The following is a 17,906-nucleotide window of genomic DNA, read 5'->3' as shown; positions in this document are numbered from 1 at the left end:
AAGTTATTTAAATTTTTCTATTGAGAAAGAGTCGCCTGGGTGGCTTAGTTGGTTGAGCATCCATCTTCAGCTCAGGTCATGATCTCGTGGTTTGTAAGTTTAAGCCTTGCATCAGGTTCTCTGCTGTCAGCGTGGAGCCCACTTCAGATTCTCTGTCCCCCTCTCTCTGTACCTCCCGCACTCATGCTGTCTCTCAAAAATAAATAAAACATTCGAAAAAAGGAGGGAGGGGGATTAAAGATACTCATTTCACAGATTTAGAAAGATAAGTGAAATACATCTTAAATTATTTAGCCTGGTGCCTATCATGAAATAGTAATCACTAGAATGTCACCTCCATGAGGACAGGAATTTGGGCCTCTTGGTCACTACGGTATTTCCACACCTAGATGAATGCCTGGCATGTATCCGTGCCTGGTCCAGTAAACACTGGTTGAAAGTCAAAATGTACCAAGAAATCATGGCCTTCATGGCGCTCACATTCTAGTGATAAATACTTCTAGTTGTTTCTAATAGCAAGTGTTTTTCAATAAATTACTTCTGAAAGAACCAAAGTATGAGAGAGAAAATGGAGGGGCGCCTGAGTGGCTCAGTTGGTTAAGCATCTGACTTTGGCTCAGTTCATGATCTTACCGTCTCGCAGTCCGTGGTTTTGAGCCTCATGTTGGGCTCTGTGCTGACAGCTGGGAACCTGGAGCCTGCTTCAGATTCTGTGTCTCCCTCGCTCTCTGCCCCTCCCCCACTTGTGCTCTATCTCTCTGTGTCTCAAAAATAAATAAACCTTAAAACTTTTTTTAAAGATAAAATGGAGAATATGAGCTCAGGTTGAAGGAAAAGCAGGAGTACCTTTCCTGTCTGGTGGTTTTGTCCAATTCTCCATCTACCCAAATACTGGTTTGGTAAGCACAATTTGAAAGCCACTTCTTTAGACTACTTGCTATTGTAAATGAGACATTAAACTTTTTTCAGAGAGCTGTTTCCCCCTGAGTTTTATAAATAAGTGTCGCTTCCTCTAGAAATCATTGCCCCATTGACTGGTCAGGTGCCTTTGGTCTATGTTTCCATGGCACCCTATGATTATAACTTCTTAACGTATTAAGTGTCTTACTCTGTGCTTTCTGCCTCCTGGCACTTAGAAGGCCCCAATTCATATTTGTTGTATTGAACAGTGAGTTAGCAATTAAAAGCTAGAGGCAGTTGTTGAGAATCTCAACTCTTACTTTCTTTAAAGGTCAAATGTGCTTCTTTCTTGATTACTTGGGTATGTTATTGTTTAAAGCTCACCTAAATCATTTCAGTCTCCTGAAAAATTACAGTTAACAACTGAACTGGATCCGTTTGAGCCAGGAACTGAAAGTCCTTCTGCTTACAGATGGTAGCATTCATCATACATGTGGAAATGGAGCCAGGGTACTCAGCTATTCTGAAGGGTGTTGTGGCTAGAAGGCTTCTTCCTTGCCCTGATCAGGATTTAATTGCCATCAGTCACTCTAGATGATATTTTGCTAAAAAATAACAATCTGACTAGAGAGCACTGTTTCTTAAACTTACCTCATCATGACAATCATCTGGGGTTCTTGAAAGCAACCTCAGTGTCTATTGTTGGATGAAAGAGTAAAGAAAATATGGCATATACATACAATAGAGTATTATTCAGCCTTAAAAAAGAAGGAAATCCTGCCATTTGGGACAACATGGATGAATCAGAGGACATTATCCTGAGTGAAATAAGCCAGACACAAAAAGACAAATGCCATTTAATAAGGAGTCTAAAATTGTCACTCATAGAAGCAGAGAGTAGAATGGTGGTGGCCAGGGACTGTCAGGAGGGAATATTGGGGAAGTATTAGTCAAAGGGTACAAAGTTTTGGTTATGCAAGACAAATGGGTCCTAGAGATCTGAACAGCATAGTGCCTATAATTAACAATATTGATTTGTGTACTTAAAACTTTGCTTATGTTAAGTGCTTTTATCACAAAAAATAAAGAGGGCAGGAGGAAACTTTTGGAGGTTATGGACATGTTTATGGCATAGACTGATGCCAGTGATGATTCTTATCTCTGACCTCAAGGTGTATACATTAATTATGTACAGCTTTTTGTATGTCAGTCGTACCTGAAAAAATACATATATATATTTCTAGGCTAGCGCTAGACCTACTTCATCATACTCCTCAGAGTCGAGAGGCCTGGAATGGGAATTACCTTCAGGGAATGGAGGTAAAAGGTCTGCAGGCATAACCTCATTTTATTGTATTTTGCTTTATTGCATTTCACAGATACTGCATTCTTTACAAATTGGAGATTTATGACAACCCTGCATCAAGCAAATCTATCGGTACCATTTTTTTCCAACCGTATTTGGTCACTTCCTGTTTCTCTATCACATTTTGGTAATTCCCACAATATTTCAAACTTTACTATATTTGTTACAATGATATGTGATCAGAGATCTTTGGGATGTTACTCTTTTTCATTGTTTTGGGGCACCACAAACATCATCAATACAAGATGGTGAATTTAATAAATGTGTGTGTTCTGACTGTTCTACTGACCAACAGTTCAGGTTTCCCTATTACCCGAGACATAAGAGTATTAAAATTAGGCCAATTAATAACCCTACAATGGCCTCAGGTGTTCAAGTGGAAGGAAGAGGTGCACATCTCTCACTTTATTTTTTAGAAAAAAGTTTTAATGTTTATTTTTGAGAGAGAGCAGGTGAGTTGCAGGGGAGCAGGGGAGGTGCAGAGAGAGAGGAAGAGACAGAATCTCAAGCAGGCTCCATGCTCTCAACCCAGAGCCCGATGCAGGGCTCAAACCCACAAACCGTGAGATCATGACCTGAGCCGAGGTTGGTCACTCAACCGACAGCCACCTAGGCGCCCCACATGTCTGTCACTTTAAATCAGAGGCTAGAAATGATTAAGCTTAGTGAGGAAGGCATATCGAAAGCTGAGACAGGCCAAAAGCTAAGCCTCTCGTGCCAAAAAGGTAGTCAAGTTGTGAAAGCAAAGGAAAAGTTTTTGAAGGAAATTAAAAATGCTACTCTAGTGGGGCACCTAGGTGGCTCAGTCGGTTAAGCCTCTATTGATTTCGGCTCAGGTCATGATCTCAGGGTTCTGAGTTGGAGCCCCATGTCGGGCCCTTCACTGACAGTGGGGAGCCTGCTTGGTATTCTCTCTCTCCCTCTCTCTCTCTCTCTCTGCCCCTCCCTTGCTCACTCTCTCTCTCAAAAATAAATAAGCTTGTTTAAAAACGGTACTCTAGTGAACACATGAATGATAAGTGAAACAGCCTTATTGCTGTTATGAAGTAAATTTGAGTGGTCTGGATCAAACCAGCTACAACATCCCTTTAAGCCAAAGCCTAATCCAGAGCAAGGCCCTAACTCTCTTTAGTTCCAGGAAGCTGCAGAAGAAAAGTTTGAAGCTAGCAGAGGCTGGTTTGTGAGGTTTAAGGAAAGAATCAATCTCCAGAACATAAAAGTGCATGGTAAAGCAACAAGTGCTGATGTAGAAGCTGCAGCAAGTCATCCAAAAGATAAAATAGTTCATGAAGGTGGCTACACTAAACAGATTTTCCATGTAGGTGAAATAGCCTTCTATTGGAAGAAGATGTCCTGGGGTGTCTGGGTGGCTCAGTCGGTTAAGCGTCCGACTTTGGATCAGGTCATGATCTCATGGTTTGTGAGTTTGAGCCCTACGTCAGGCTCTGTGCTGACAGCTTAGAGTCTGGAGCCTACTTCAGATTCTGTGTCTCCTTCTCTCTTTCTCTCTCTCTGCCCTTTCCCCAACTCACACTCCTGTCTCTCTCTCTCTCTCTCTCTCTCTCTCTCTCTCTTTCAAAAATAAATAAACATTAAAAAAATAAATAATAAAAATTTTTAAAAAGGAAGAAGATACCCTCTAGGACTTTCATAGATAGGAGAAGTCAATGCCTGGCTTCAAATATTCAAAGAACAGGCTGACTTGCTAGGGGCAGAGGCAGCTAGTGACTTTAAGGTGAAGCCAGTGCTCATTTATCATTCTGAAAATCTGTGGACCCTTAAGAATTATGCTAAATATATTCTGCCTGTGATCTATAAATAGAAAAACAAAGCCTGGATGACAGCACATGTATTCACAACAAGGTTTACTGAGTATTTTAAGCCCATAGTTGAGACCTACTGCTCATAAAAAGAAACCTTTCAAAATATGACTGTTGACAGTGCACCTGGTTACCCAAGAGCTCTGATGGAGATGTACACAAGATTAATGTTATTTTCATGCTTTCTAACACAGCATCCATTCTGTAGCCCATGAATCAAGAAGTATGATTTCAATTTTCAAGTCTTGTAACTTAAGAAATTTTATAGGGCTATAGCTGACATAGATAGTGTTTTCTCTGATGGATCTGGGCAGAATACACTGAAAACCTCTGGAAAGAATTCAGTATTCTAGATGTCATTAAGAACATTCATGATTAATGGGAAGAAGTCAAAATATCAACATTAATGAGAGTTTAGAAGAAATTGATTCTGGTCCACATGGGTGACTGAGGTGTTCAAGACCAACAGAGGAAATACTTGCAGATGTGGTAGAAATAGCAAAAGAACTAGAATTTGAAGTGGAGCCTGAAGATGTGACTGAATTGCTGCTATCTTATGCTAAAATTAATGGGTGAGGAGTTCACTTTTATGGATGAACAAAGAAAGTAGTTTCACAAGATGGAATCTACTGGTGAAGATGCTATGAAGATTGTTGCAATGACAACAAAGAGTTTAGAATATTGCATAAACTTAGTTGATATGCAGTGGTAGGGTTTGAGGGATTGATTTCACTTTTTAAAAAAATTTTAATATTTATTTTTTTTTGAGAGAGAGAGAGAGAGGGAAACAGAATCTGAAGCAGGCTCCGTGCTGTCAACACACGAACCTGTATTCCTGATTTTATTTTTACCTGGAGTATGTTCTGCTTTTATTCAGTTGTAATTTACCTTTGAATTAAATGTTGCAATTCATGATATAAAAATTCAAAAGGTACAAAAGGATATATGATAAAAGAAAAATCTCCCACCTCTGTCCCTAGCCACTAGATTCTTTTCTCCAGAGTTGACCAATATTATCAGTTAGTTTTGTATTCTTCCAAAGCTTTTATGCATATAAGAGCAAATACTTATAACCACTTAGTGCACACACACCACAAACAGACCTTTAATTTAATTTTTATTTATTTTGAGAGAGTTAGAGAGCAAGTGGGACAGGGGCAGAGAGAGAGAGGGAGATAGAATCCCAAGCAGGCTCTGTTCTGTCAGCGCACCCTGATACATGGCTCAAACCCAGGAACTGGCTGAAATCAAAAGGATGCTTAACTGACTGAGCAACCCAGGCACCCCCAGAAATATACCTTTTAAAATCTGGGAGCATACTGGGACACCTAGATTGCTCAGTTGGTTAAGCATCCGACTAGACTTCAGTTCATGTCATGATCTCAGGGTTGTGAGATGGAGCCCTGCATTGAGTTCCTCGCTGGGTGTGGAACCTGCTTAACACTCTCTCCAGGCACCCGGTGGCTCAGTTAGTTGAGCTTCCAACTTCGGCTCAGGGCATGATCTCACAGTTTTTGAGTTCGAGCCCCACATCAGGCACACTGCTGTCAGCAGAGCCCACTTCTCTGTCCCCCTCTCTCTCTGCCTTTCCCCTGCTCACATTCGCTCTCTCTCAAAAAAAATTTTTTTAAAAATATTCTCTCTCTCTCTCTCTTTGTGTGTGTGTGTGTGCGCGCGCGTGCGCGCGTGCATGTGTGCGTGCCTGGGTGGCTCAGTTAGTTTGGCGTCCGACTCTTGATTTCAGCTCAGGTCGTGATCTCACAATTTGTGAGATTGATCCCCGCCTCAGGCTGTGTGTTGAGAGTGCGGAGCCTGCTTGGGATTCTCTCTCTCCTTCTCTCTGCTCCCCGGCTGCTTGCATGCGCTCTCTCTCAAAATAAATAAACTTTTTTTTTAAATGGTTGCATACTAAATTTGTACTTTGCTTTTTTCATTTATTGTATCATGCTGAGTTTTCCATGTGAGTACATAGAGTTTTAATTTTTTATGGTCCCACCGTGTTCCATTTTACACATATGTTATAATATATGGATAGTCCCTTATTGATGGGCAATTAGATTTTTCCAGTTTTTAGCTATTATAATAATGCTACAATGAATACTTGTACAGTTGCAATGCTCTTGCTTATACAAGCACTTGCAGTGTTGTTCCAAGTGCTTTACATATCTAAAAGATGAATGTGTAGAAACAAAATTACCAGGTCAAAAGGTATGTTCATTTGTAGTTTTGACAGATCTTGCCAGATTTTTCTCCAAAGACATTGTATCATTTACACACCTACCTTCAATATTTGCGAGTGCCTGTCTCCCTTACCAGTGTAGTATTTGGTAATCTTCTAGGTGAAAAAACCCTCTTTCAGCATTGTTTTAATTTTTACTTCTTATCACAAATGAGTTTTATCATCTTTTTATATGCTTACAATCTACTTGTGGTTCCTTTTTTGTGAACTGTTTTCTTGTGTTCTTAGGCTTTTTAAAAATTTTCTGTTAGAGGAATTAGCCCTCTATACTATGAGTTGCAATTTTTGTGGTTTGTGGTTTTTTTTGCAATTTGTCATTTGTCCTTTGAGTTTACTTACATTGGCTTTTCCTATACATAAATGTTTTATTTTTATTTAGTCAAGGAGGTTGATCTTCCTCTTTACTGTTACTGGTTTTTCTCTTATATGTAAACTTCGAAATTATTATATGAAAACTCTGAAATTATTTTTAAAAATTCCACATGGAGTCTTCTATTATTTTTATAGTTATCCCAGTTAAAGTATGAGGAATGGATCTAATTGTTCTCGAATAAATGTCCAGTTATTCCAACACCATCTGTTGACTAATCCATATTAACTGTGTAATTTAAAAAGTGAGTTATGGATTTTGTAACAATTAAATGGCATTTAATAAAGTCAAGGGCAACTGTTACAAGATATGTAGAAGCTGTATCATCCAAATGCAGCATGTGGACCCTTTTTGGATCCTTATTTGAACAAACCAAATGTCAAAAAACATTTTTAAGGCAATCTTGGAAAATAGAGTAGCTACTGGATATTATGGTATTAAGAAACTTGTTAACTTTGGTGAAATACTAGTATTATTTTAAAAGTATTTATCTGTTACATATAAGGAATGAAGTATTTATAGGCGATTTGATATCTGCAATTTGCTTGAAAGTATGCCAGAAATGACCAATAATCATATGAAAAGATGCTCAACATAACTATCAGAGAATGCAAATGAAAACCACAATGAGATATCACCTCATACCCATTAGGATGGCTACTATAAAAGGAAACAAAAGAAAAGAACCAGAAGTTGGTGAGGTTGTGGAGAAGTTAGAACCCGTGTACACTGTTGGTGGGAATATAAAATGGCACAACCCCTATGGAAAGTAGTATGGAGTTTCTTTCAAAAAATTAAAAATAAAACTACCATATGATTAAGCAATTGTACTTCTGAGTATTTATCCAAAAGAACTGAAAACAGGATCTTGAAGAGAGATTTGCACATCTATGTTTATAGCAGCACTATTCACAATAGCCAAGAAGTGGAAGCAACCCATATGTCCATTCAGTGATGAACAGATGAAGAAAATGTAGTATGTACATACAATGGAATATTATTTTAGCCTTAAAAGGGAAGGAAATCCTGTCACATGCTACAAAGTGAATGAACCTTGAGAACATTGTTAAATGAAATGTCAGTCATAAAAAGATAAATACTGTATAGTTCCACTTATATGAGGTATCTAGTCAAATTAATTGAAACAGAAAGTAGGATGGTGGTTGCCAGAAGCTGGGGAGAGGCGGAAACAGAGACTTGTTGTTTAATGGGTATAGAGTTTCAGATTTGCAGGATTAAAAAGTCCTGGAGATCTGTTTCACAACAATGTGAGTAAACAACACTACTGAACTATACACGTAAAAATTGTTACGTTGGTAAATTTTATGTTATGTGGTTTTTTAGTCACAATTTAAAAAGTGTATTTAAAATTGGCAGAACAAAAGCAGGGCACAGTAGATGAAACAAGAATGACTTAACATAGATAGTAGCTGAAACAGGATAATGGTATCATAGGGGTTTATTATGGTATTTTCTTTACCTTTGTATGTTTAAATTTTTCCATAATAAAAAGTTTTAAAAGGGAGAGTTCGGAAGCATGGGCATTGTGGACAGAGCTGAATTTTTTTTTCTTCAATATATGAAGTTTATTGCCAAATTGGTTTCCATACAACACCCAGTGCTCATCCCAAAAGATGCCCTCCTCAATACCCATCATCCACCCTCCCCTCCCTCCCACTCCCCATCAACCCTCAGTCTGTTCTCAGTTTTTAAGAGTCTCTTATGCTTTGGCTCTCTCCCACTCTAACCTCTTTTATTTTTCCTTCCCCTCCCCCATGGGTTTCTGTTAAGTTTCTCACGATCCACGTAAGAGTGAAACCATATGGTATCTGTCTTTCTCTGTATGGCTTATTTCACTTAGCATCACACTCTCCAGTTCCATCCATGTAGCTACAAAGGGCCATATTTCATTCTTTCTCATTGCCACATAGTACTCCATTGTGTATATAAACCACAATTTCTTTATCCATTCATCAGGTGATGGACATTTAGGCTCTTTCCATAATTCGGCTATTGTTGAGAGTGCTGCTATGAACATTGGGGTACAAGTGCCCCTATGCATCAGTACTCCTGTATCCCTTGGGTAAATTCCTAGCAGTACTACCGCTGGGTCATAGGGTAGGTCGATTTTTAATTTTTTGAGGAACCTCCACACTGCTTTCCAGAGTGGCTGCACCAATTTGCATTCCCACCAACAGTGCAAGAGGGTTCCCGTTTCTCTACATCCTCTCCAGCATCTATAGTCTCCTGATTTGTTCATTTCGGCCACCCTGACTGGCGTGAGGTGATATCTGAGTGTGGTTTTGATTTGTATTTCCCTGATGAGGAGCGACGTTGAGCATCTTTTCATGTGCCAGTTGGCCATCCGGATGTCTTCTTTAGAGAAGTTTCTATTCATGTTTTCTGCCCATTTCTTCACTGGATTATTTATTTTTTTGGGTGTGGAGTTTGGTGAGCTCTTTATAGATTTTGGATACTAGCCCTTTGTCCGATATGTCATTTGCAAATATCTTTTCCCATTCTGTTGGTTGCCTTTTAGTTTTGTTGGTTGTTTCCTTTGCTGTGCAGAAGCTTTTTATCTTCATAAGGTCCCAGTAATTCACTTTTGCTTTTAATTCCCTTGCCTTTGGGGATGTGTCAAGTAAGAAATTGCTACGGCTGAGGTCAGAGAGGTCTTTCCCTGCTTTCTTCTCTAGGGTTTTAATGTTTTCCTGTCTCACTTTCAGCTCCTTTATCCATTTTGAGTTTATTTTTGTGAATGGTGTGAGAAAGTGGTCTAGTTGCAATCTTCTGCATGTTGCTGTCCAGTTCTCCCAGCACCATTTGTTAAAGAGACTGTCTTTTTTCCATTGGATGTTCTTTCCTGCTTTGTCAAAGATGAGTTGGCCATACGTTTGTGGGTCTAGTTCTGGGGTTTCTATTCTATTCCATTGGTCTGTGTGTCTGTTTTTGTGCCAATACCATGCTGTCTTGATGATGACAGCTTTGTAGTAGAGGCTAAAGTCTGGGATTGTGATGCCTCCTGCTTTGGTCTTCTTCTTCAAAATTCCTTTGGCTATTCGGGGCCTTTTGTGGTTCCATATGAATTTTAGGATTGCGTGTTCTAGTTTCGAGAAGAATGCTGGTGCAATTTTGATTGGGATTACATTGAATGTGTAGATAGCTTTGGGTAGTATTCACATTTTGACAATATTTATTCTTCCAATCCATGAGCACGGAATGTTTTTCCATTTCTTTATATCTTCTTCAATTTCCTTTATAAGCTTTCTATAGTTTTCAACATACAGATCTTTTGCATCTTTGGTTAGGTTTATTGCTAGGTATTTTGTGCTTCTTGGTGCAATTGTGAATGGGATCAGTTTCTTTGTCTTTCTGTTGCTTCGTTATTAGTGTATAAGAATGCAACTGATTTCTGTACATTGATTTTGTATCCTACAACTTTGCTAAATTCATGGAACAGTTCTAGCAGACTTCTGGCGGAGTCTATCGGATTTTCCATGTATAATATCATGTCATCTGCAAAAAGTGAAAGCTTAACTTCATCTTGCCAATTTTGATGACTTTGAATTCTTTTTGTTGCCTGATTGCTGATCCTAGAACTTCCAACACTATGTTAAACAACAGAGGTGAGAGTGGACATCCCTGTCGTGTTCCTGATCTCAGGGAAAAAGCTCTCAGTTTTTCCCCATTGAGGATGATGTTAGCTGTGGGCTTTTCATAAATGGATTTTATGATCTTTAAGTATGTTCCTTCTATCCCGACTTTCTCGAGGGTTTTTATTAAGAAAGGATGCTGAATTTTGTCAAATGCCTTTTCTGCATCAATTGACAGGATCATAAGGTTCTTTTCTTTTATTAATGTGATGTATCACATTGATTGATTTGCAAATGTTGAACCAGCCCTGCATCCCAGGAATGAATCCCACTTGATCATGGTGAATAATTCTTTTTATATGCTGTTGAATTCAATTTGCTAGTATCTTATTGAGAATTTGTGCATCCATATTCATCAGGGATATTGGCCTGTAGTTCTCTTTTTTTACTGGGTCTCTGTCTGGTTTAGGAATCAAAGTAATACTGGCTTCATAGAATGAGTCTGGAAGTTTTCCTTCCCTTTCTATTTCTTGGAATAGCTTGAGAAGGATAGGTATTATCTCTGCTTTAAACGTCTAGTAGAACTCCCCTGGGAAGCCATCTGGTCCTGGACTCTTATTTTTTGGGAGATTTTTGATAACCGATTCAATTTCTTCGCTGGTTATGGGTCTGTTCAAGCTTTCTATTTCCTCCTGATTGAGTTTTGGAAGCGTGTGGGTGTTTAGGAATTTGTCCATTTCTTCCAGGTTGTCCAGTTTGTGGGCATATAATTTTTCATCGTATTCCCTGATAATTGCTTGTATCTCTGAGAGATTGGTTGTAATAATTCCATTTTCATTCATGATTTTATCTATTTGGGTCATCTCCCTTTTCTTTTTGAGAGCCTGGCTAGAGGTTTGTCAATTTTGTTTATTTTTTCAAAAAACCAACTCTTGGTTTCGTTGATCTGCTCTACAGTTTTTTTTAGATTCTCTATTGTTTATTTCTGCTCTGATCTTTATTATTTCTCTTCTTCTGCTGGATTTAGGCTGTCTTTGCTGTTCTGCTTCTATTTCCTTTAGGTGTGCTGTTAGCTTTTGTATTTGGGATTTTTCTTGTTTCTTGAGATAGGCCTGCATTGCAATGTATTTTCCTCTCAGGACTGCCTTCGCTGCGTCCCAAAGCGTTTGGATTGTTGTATTTTCATTTTCGTTTGTTTCCATATATTTTTTAATTTCTTCTCTAATTGCCTGGTTGACCCATTCATTCTTTAGTAGGGTGTTCTTTAACCTCGATGGTTTTGGAGGTTTTCCAGACTTTTTCCTGTGGTTGATTTCAAGCTTCATAGCATTGTGGTCTGAAAGTATGCATGGTATGATCTCAATTCTTGTATACTTATGAAGGGCTGTTTTGTGACCCAGTATGTGATCTATCTTGGAGAATGTTCCAGGTGCACTCGAGAAGAAAGTATATTCTGTTGCTTTGGGATGCAGAGTTCTAAATAGATCTGTCAAGTCCATCTGATCCAATGTATCATTCAGGGCCCTTGTTTATTTACCGTGTGTCCAGATGATCTATCCACTGTTGTAAGTGGGGTGTTAAAGTCCCCTGCAATTACCACATTCTTATCAATAAGGTTGCTTATGTTTGTGAGTAATTCTTTTATATATTTGAGAGCTCCCATATTCAGTGCATAGACATTTATAATTGTTAGCTCTTCCTGATGGATAGACCCTGTGATTATTATATAATGCCCTTCTTCATCTCTTGTTACAGCCTTTAATTTAAAGTCTAGTTTGTCTGATATAAGTATGGCTACTCCCGCTTTCTTTTGACTTCCAGTGGCATGATAAATAGTTCTCCATCCCCTCACTCTCAATCTGAAGGTGTCCTCAGGTCTAAAATGAGTCTCTTGTAGACAGCAAATAGGTGGGTCTTGTTTTTTTATCCATTCTGATACCCTATATCTTTTGGTTGGTGCATTTAGTCCATTTGCATTCAGTGTTATTATAGAAAGATATGGGTTTAGAGTCATTGTGATGTCTGTAGGTTTCATGCTTGTAGCGATGTCTCTGGTACTTTGTCTCACAGGATCCCCCTTAGGATCTCTTGTAGGGCTGGTTTAGTGGCGACGAATTCCTTCAGTTTGTGTTTGTTTGGGAAGACCTTTATCTCTCCTTCTATTCTAAATGACAGACTTGCTGGATAAAGGATTCTCGGCTGCATATTTTTTCTGTTCATCACAATGAAGATTTCCTGCCATTCCTTTCTGGCCTGCCAAGTTTCAGTAGAGAGATCGGTTATGAGTCTTATAGGTCTCCCTTTATATGTTAGCGCACGTTTATCTCTAGCTGCTTTCAGAATTTTCTCTTTATCCTTGTATTTTGCCAGTTTCACTATGATATGTCGTGCAGAAGATGGATTCAAGTTACGTCTGAAGGGAGTTCTCTGTGCCTCTTGGATTTCAATGCCTTTTCCCTTCCCCAGATCTGGGAAGTTCTCAGCTATTATTTCTTCAAGTACACCGTCAGCACCTTTCCCTCTCTCTTCCTCCTCTGCAATACCAATTATGCGTATATTATTTCTCTTTAGTGCATCACTTAGTTCTCTAATATTCCCCTCATACTCCTGGATTTTTTTACCTCTCTTTTTCTCAGCTTCTTCTTTTTCCATAATTTTACCTTCTAGTTCACCTCTTCTCTCCTCTGCCTCTTCAATCCGAGCCGTAGTTGTCTCCATTTTATTTTGCAGCTCATTGATAGCATTTTTTAGCTCCTCCTGGCTGTTCCTTAGTCCCTTGATCTCTGTAGCAAGAGATTCTCTGCTGTCCTTTATACTGTTTTCAAGCCCAGCAATTAATTTTATGACTATTATTCTAAATTCACTTTCTGTTATATTGTTTAAATCCTTTTTGATCAGTTCGTTAGCTGTTGTTATTTCCTGGACGTTTTTCTGAGGGGAATTCTTCCGTTTCATCATTTTGGATAGTCCCTGGAGTGGTGCGGGACTGCAGGGCACTTCCCCTGTGCTGTCTTGAATAACTTGCGTTGGTGGGCGGGGCCGCAGTTAGACCTGATGTCTGCCCCCAACCCACCGCTGGGGCCACAGTCAGACTGGTGTGTTCCTTCTCTTCCCCTCTCCTAGGGGTGGGATTCACTGTGGGGTGGCATGGCCCGTCTGGGCTACTTGCACACTGCCAGGCTTGTGGTGCTGGGGATCTGGCGTATTAGCTGGGGTGGATTGGCCAGGTGCACAGGGGCGGGAGGGGAAGCCTCAGCTTGCTTTTCCTTCAGAGATCCGCTTCGCGAGGGGCCCTGCAGCACCGGGAGGGAGTCAGACCCACCGGAGGGATGGATCCGCAGAAGCACAGCGTTGGGTGTTTGTGTGGTGCAAGCAAGTTCCCTGGCAGGAACTGGTTCCCTTTGGGATTTTGGCTGGGGGATGGCCGAGGGAGATGGCGCTGGAGAGCACCTTTGTTCCCTGCCAAGCTGAGCTCTGTCATCCGGGGCTCAACAACTCTCCCTCCCGTTCTCCTCCAACCCTCCCGTTCTCCGAGCAGAGCTGTTAGCTCATAACCTTCCAGATGTCAAGTCCTGCTTGCTGTCGGAACACACTCCATCTGGCCCCTCCGCCTTTGCCAGCCATACTTGGGGGCTCTGGCCGGTGGGACACCCCTCCGCACCGGCTCCCTCCCGCCAGTCCATGTAGCGCGCACCACCTTGCCGCCCTTCCTACCCTCTTCCATGGGCCTCTCATCTGGGCTTGGCTCCAGAGACTCCATTCTGCTAGTCTTCTGGCGGTTTTCTGGGTTATTTAGGCAGGTGTAGATGGAATCTAAGTGATCAGCAGGACACGCGGTGAGCCCAGCGTCCTCCTATGCTGCCATCTTCCCAGGATCCCAGAGCTGAATTTGAATTCTAGTTCCATTTTTTTTAATTGGGATAAAAAAATTGGGAAATAATTCACATAATGGCATAAAATTTACAATTTTTTATGTACAATTCAGTTGTATTCACAGTTGTGTACAACTGTGACCACTAATTCCAGAACATTTTTATCACCCCAAAAGTGAACCCAGTACCCTCTACCACTCATTCTTCATTTCCCTTTTCCCCCAGTCCCTGGCAACCACTAATCTATTTTTCCATCTCTATGGATTTTCCTGTTATGGAATATTAATATAAAAAGGAATCATATAATATCTGGCCTTTGTGTCTGGCTTCTTGCACTCTGTAGTGGTTTTAAGGTTCATTTATGTTGTAGAATGAATCAGTACTTCATTCCTTTTTATAGCTAAGTAATATTCCCTTGTGTGGATATATCACATTTTGCTTAACCATTTTTCTGATGATGGACATTTGTTTTTGTTTTTTAATGTTTCTTTATTTTTGAGAGAGAGACTGAGACAGAGAATCCCACGCAGGCTCTGTGCTGTCAGCACAGAGCCAGACGTGAGACTCAAACCCACGAACTGTGAGATCATGACCTGAGACGGAATCAAGAGTCGGACACTCAACCTGAACCACTGAGACACCTCTGTTGATGGACATTTGGAATGCTCTGTGGCCCTGAGCATGGCATCTCCTTTCTCTGAGCCTCAGTTTCCTCATCTGTAAGATGGGGCTTATAACGCTCACATTGTCTGATTGTGATGATGAGAGGGAAGGTTTCACACTTATACCCAGTACAGGCAAATGCTCAATAAGTGACTTGTATAAGAGGTATGCTGAAAAAAACTATCACCAGGGGGACAGCATAAACTGTACTCCTATCCTGACCCAATTGGAGTTTATCATAACTCTAGGTGTAAATATGTTGCAGTACAAAGTAAGGATTTTTGGTTCCTTTGTTTGGATATCAAACATATGCAGACATTAGTTTGCTATCTGCTTATCAGTGTCCCTCCCCCTGTGGACTTAATGTGTGACATAACTATCTACTGTGACTAGACTCTCCATATCTTGGGAGAAACTTAATGCACTAAAATCCCTGTCAGACTCCAGAAAACTACCATTCTTTTATAATTTAAATGAAAAAAAAAAAACTAGGTCAGTTGAGTTCAACAAAAATATATAGGTCCACAGGCTCTAAAGCCAAAATCCAAGCTTTGTTCCTTCCAGTTATGTGACCTTAGGAATAGCAATGTAAAAATGGGAATGATAACAGTTATAGCCTTATAAGATTATTAAATGAATTAATGTGTGCAGAGTACTTGCAACATTGCTTAGCACATAGTACATGTTCAGTATCTGTTAGCTACTTTTATTCATATCATGCTCCAAGCATTATCTTGGAGCCCAAAATCGAGAGATAAATAAAGTCTCTGCAGTCAAGGAAGTTAGTGTGGTAGAACCAGTATGCAGATTATTTCAGTATGCTCTAAGTGCAGTGATAGAGGCATGCACAGGAAGACCACTTAACAGTCTATTATATAAAAAATAGTGCTTTCCAGGAAGAAGCCTGGTACAACGGAAAGTATGTATTCTCGAGTCAGAACAGCTTGGGTTTGAATCCTGTGTACACTTATTCATTATGCAGCTTTGAGGGGAGAGAACCTCTCATACTTTTAGTTTTCTCATTTCTAAAATGGGGTGAAGATTCTGACCTCTACCTGCTGGAAATGCCCTGTTTGGGTGCTCTGTGGTTTAAGGTGGTTCTAAAAAAAAGCAAGCAAGAAATTTTTTTAAAAGGAGTTAGATGAACTTAGAATCAGATTCTTACTATATGTTATTTAACCTCTCTGTATCTATTTCCACATGTAAGTTTTTTTATCCTTATCTACCTTGCTCAGAACAACCATGGTTGTTCTGACAATGAGATAATGTATGTAAAGTATATGTGGCATTTCAAAGGTGCTAAGCAATACATAATAGTTTTATTTCTAACAAAGATATCTTCTGTTATTGTTTAAGGTGAAAACAAGTAATATATACCATGTTAATTTCAGTATTCTTTTTTTTCAATTTATTTATTTTGAGAGGGAGAGAGAGAGCACGTGCTGGTGGGGCAGAGAGAGAGAGGGAGACAGAGAATCCCAAGCAGGCTCCACACTGTCAGCACGGAGCCCGATGTAGGGCTCGAACTCATGAACCTGTCAGACCATGACCTGTGCCAAAACCAAGAGTCAAACACTTAACCTACTGAGCCACCCAGGCTCCCTAATTTCAGTATTCTTTTGAAGAGCCTCACACGACAGTTTCATGAAAGGACTGGGCATTTAAATGGATACATGGATGGTGATGTCTTTGTTTATAGTAAAAATAATCAAGTTCAAAGATGAGAAAGACTTTTTTTGAAGAGTATTGTGTTCAACCATTTGTGATCTTAAATTCAACAAACTATAAAATATAGTTGCTAACCTGGACTTCTAACCAAATATATCAGTTTCTGTTGCATGATATGTTCTTCTCTCCTTCCCTCCTAGGTCTTTCAGAGCCTTGAAGACCACCATTTGGAAGTGGTGGCTTTTTTCAGGGAAAATGGCTTCCATGGCCTTCTTGCCCATGATTCCGAGTATGCCCTCTACAATATTCCCTCTTACTACAGTTCCCATGCTCTGAAGCTGAGCTGGAATGGGAAGAATCTCACTACCAATCAGTTCCTGATGCAGGAAGTAGCCAAGCAGCTGGGCTTGAAACGGATGAATTTTCCTATATTTGCTGCACTGCTCGGTAGGTATCCAAAGAAAAGACTCCAGTGATTGGTAAAGTTTCCTCTTCCAATGCTAAGACATGAAGACCAGAGCAATTTAGCCTGTCACTATTGAATTTATCTTTTTTAAAGTCCGCATGACAAAACACTATGCTGGGGAAAACCCAGCAGTCTTTTGGGCTTCTTACTAGAAACTCGGCATCTTTGTCTTATGAATTTAATACAGGATATTCCAGAAAATATTTCAATTTTTCTAAAAACTTTTTTGTTATATTCCATTATTATTTTATGCAGAGCACTGTCTTAGGCTAAATGTTTTATTAGTCTTAGATAGCTTTGGTTCCCCATTCAGAGCATGAGCATTTCTTTCCCTCTACCTCAATTTACTTTTTTTTTTTTTTTTGGCTCTAGCACCTTTCCCCTCTGAATCTGTGTCTCAATTTAGATCAAGAACATAAACGGCTGTATATGTTTTTCTTTTTCTGTTGTGCTAACATTTTATTGTGAAAATTTCCAAACATACATCAAAATTGAAAGAATTTGGTAGTGAAAATCCTATATCTGCCACCAGTATTCCTGCCATTAAGATTTTCCTATATTTGCTTTATCATATATATCAGTCCAGTCTAGTCATCCATCAATTTATCTTTCAAAAATGCATTTAAAAGTAAATTACAGACAGGTGATTATGTTTTGAGTTGGTTTTCCATGTACTGACAGCATGATGGTTAATATGTTGTCTCAGGTGTAACCTCTGCTTATGATCCCAGTGGATTTGAGTTTGGTTCATATAACGGAGCCACCACAATTTTTAGAATTAGGCCTATGGCAAATTACTGAAGTTACACCTGCCTGGTTTCAATTTCCTTATCTGTGAAATAGAATAGTATATTTCATTGTGTTACTGACAATATTAAGTGAAATGAGATATATAAAACACCCAGCACTTACTAGGCAGTCAGTAATTGTAGCTGCTATTATAAAAAGT

General features: G+C 39.5%; 1 protein-coding gene across 1 annotated transcript in view; it reads left to right on the top strand.

The window, feature by feature from the left end:
- The window catches only part of FAM120C (family with sequence similarity 120C), a 111,633-nt gene that overhangs the window by 12,626 nt on the left and 81,101 nt on the right, over positions 1-17,906 (top strand). Inside the window, exon 2 of the mRNA XM_047093636.1 lies at positions 16,692-16,938. Coding sequence (XP_046949592.1) covers positions 16,692-16,938 — 247 coding nt within the window. The remainder of the gene's footprint in view (positions 1-16,691; positions 16,939-17,906) is intronic.

Source organism: Lynx rufus, unplaced genomic scaffold, assembly GCF_022079265.1.
Source record: "Lynx rufus isolate CCGP_SWC_20201006 ecotype Redwood Valley unplaced genomic scaffold, mLynRuf1.p SCAF_35, whole genome shotgun sequence".
Classification (NCBI taxonomy): domain Eukaryota; kingdom Metazoa; phylum Chordata; class Mammalia; order Carnivora; family Felidae; genus Lynx; species Lynx rufus.
Note: the sequence above shows the minus strand (reverse complement) of the source record. Positions and strands in the feature narration are given on the sequence as shown.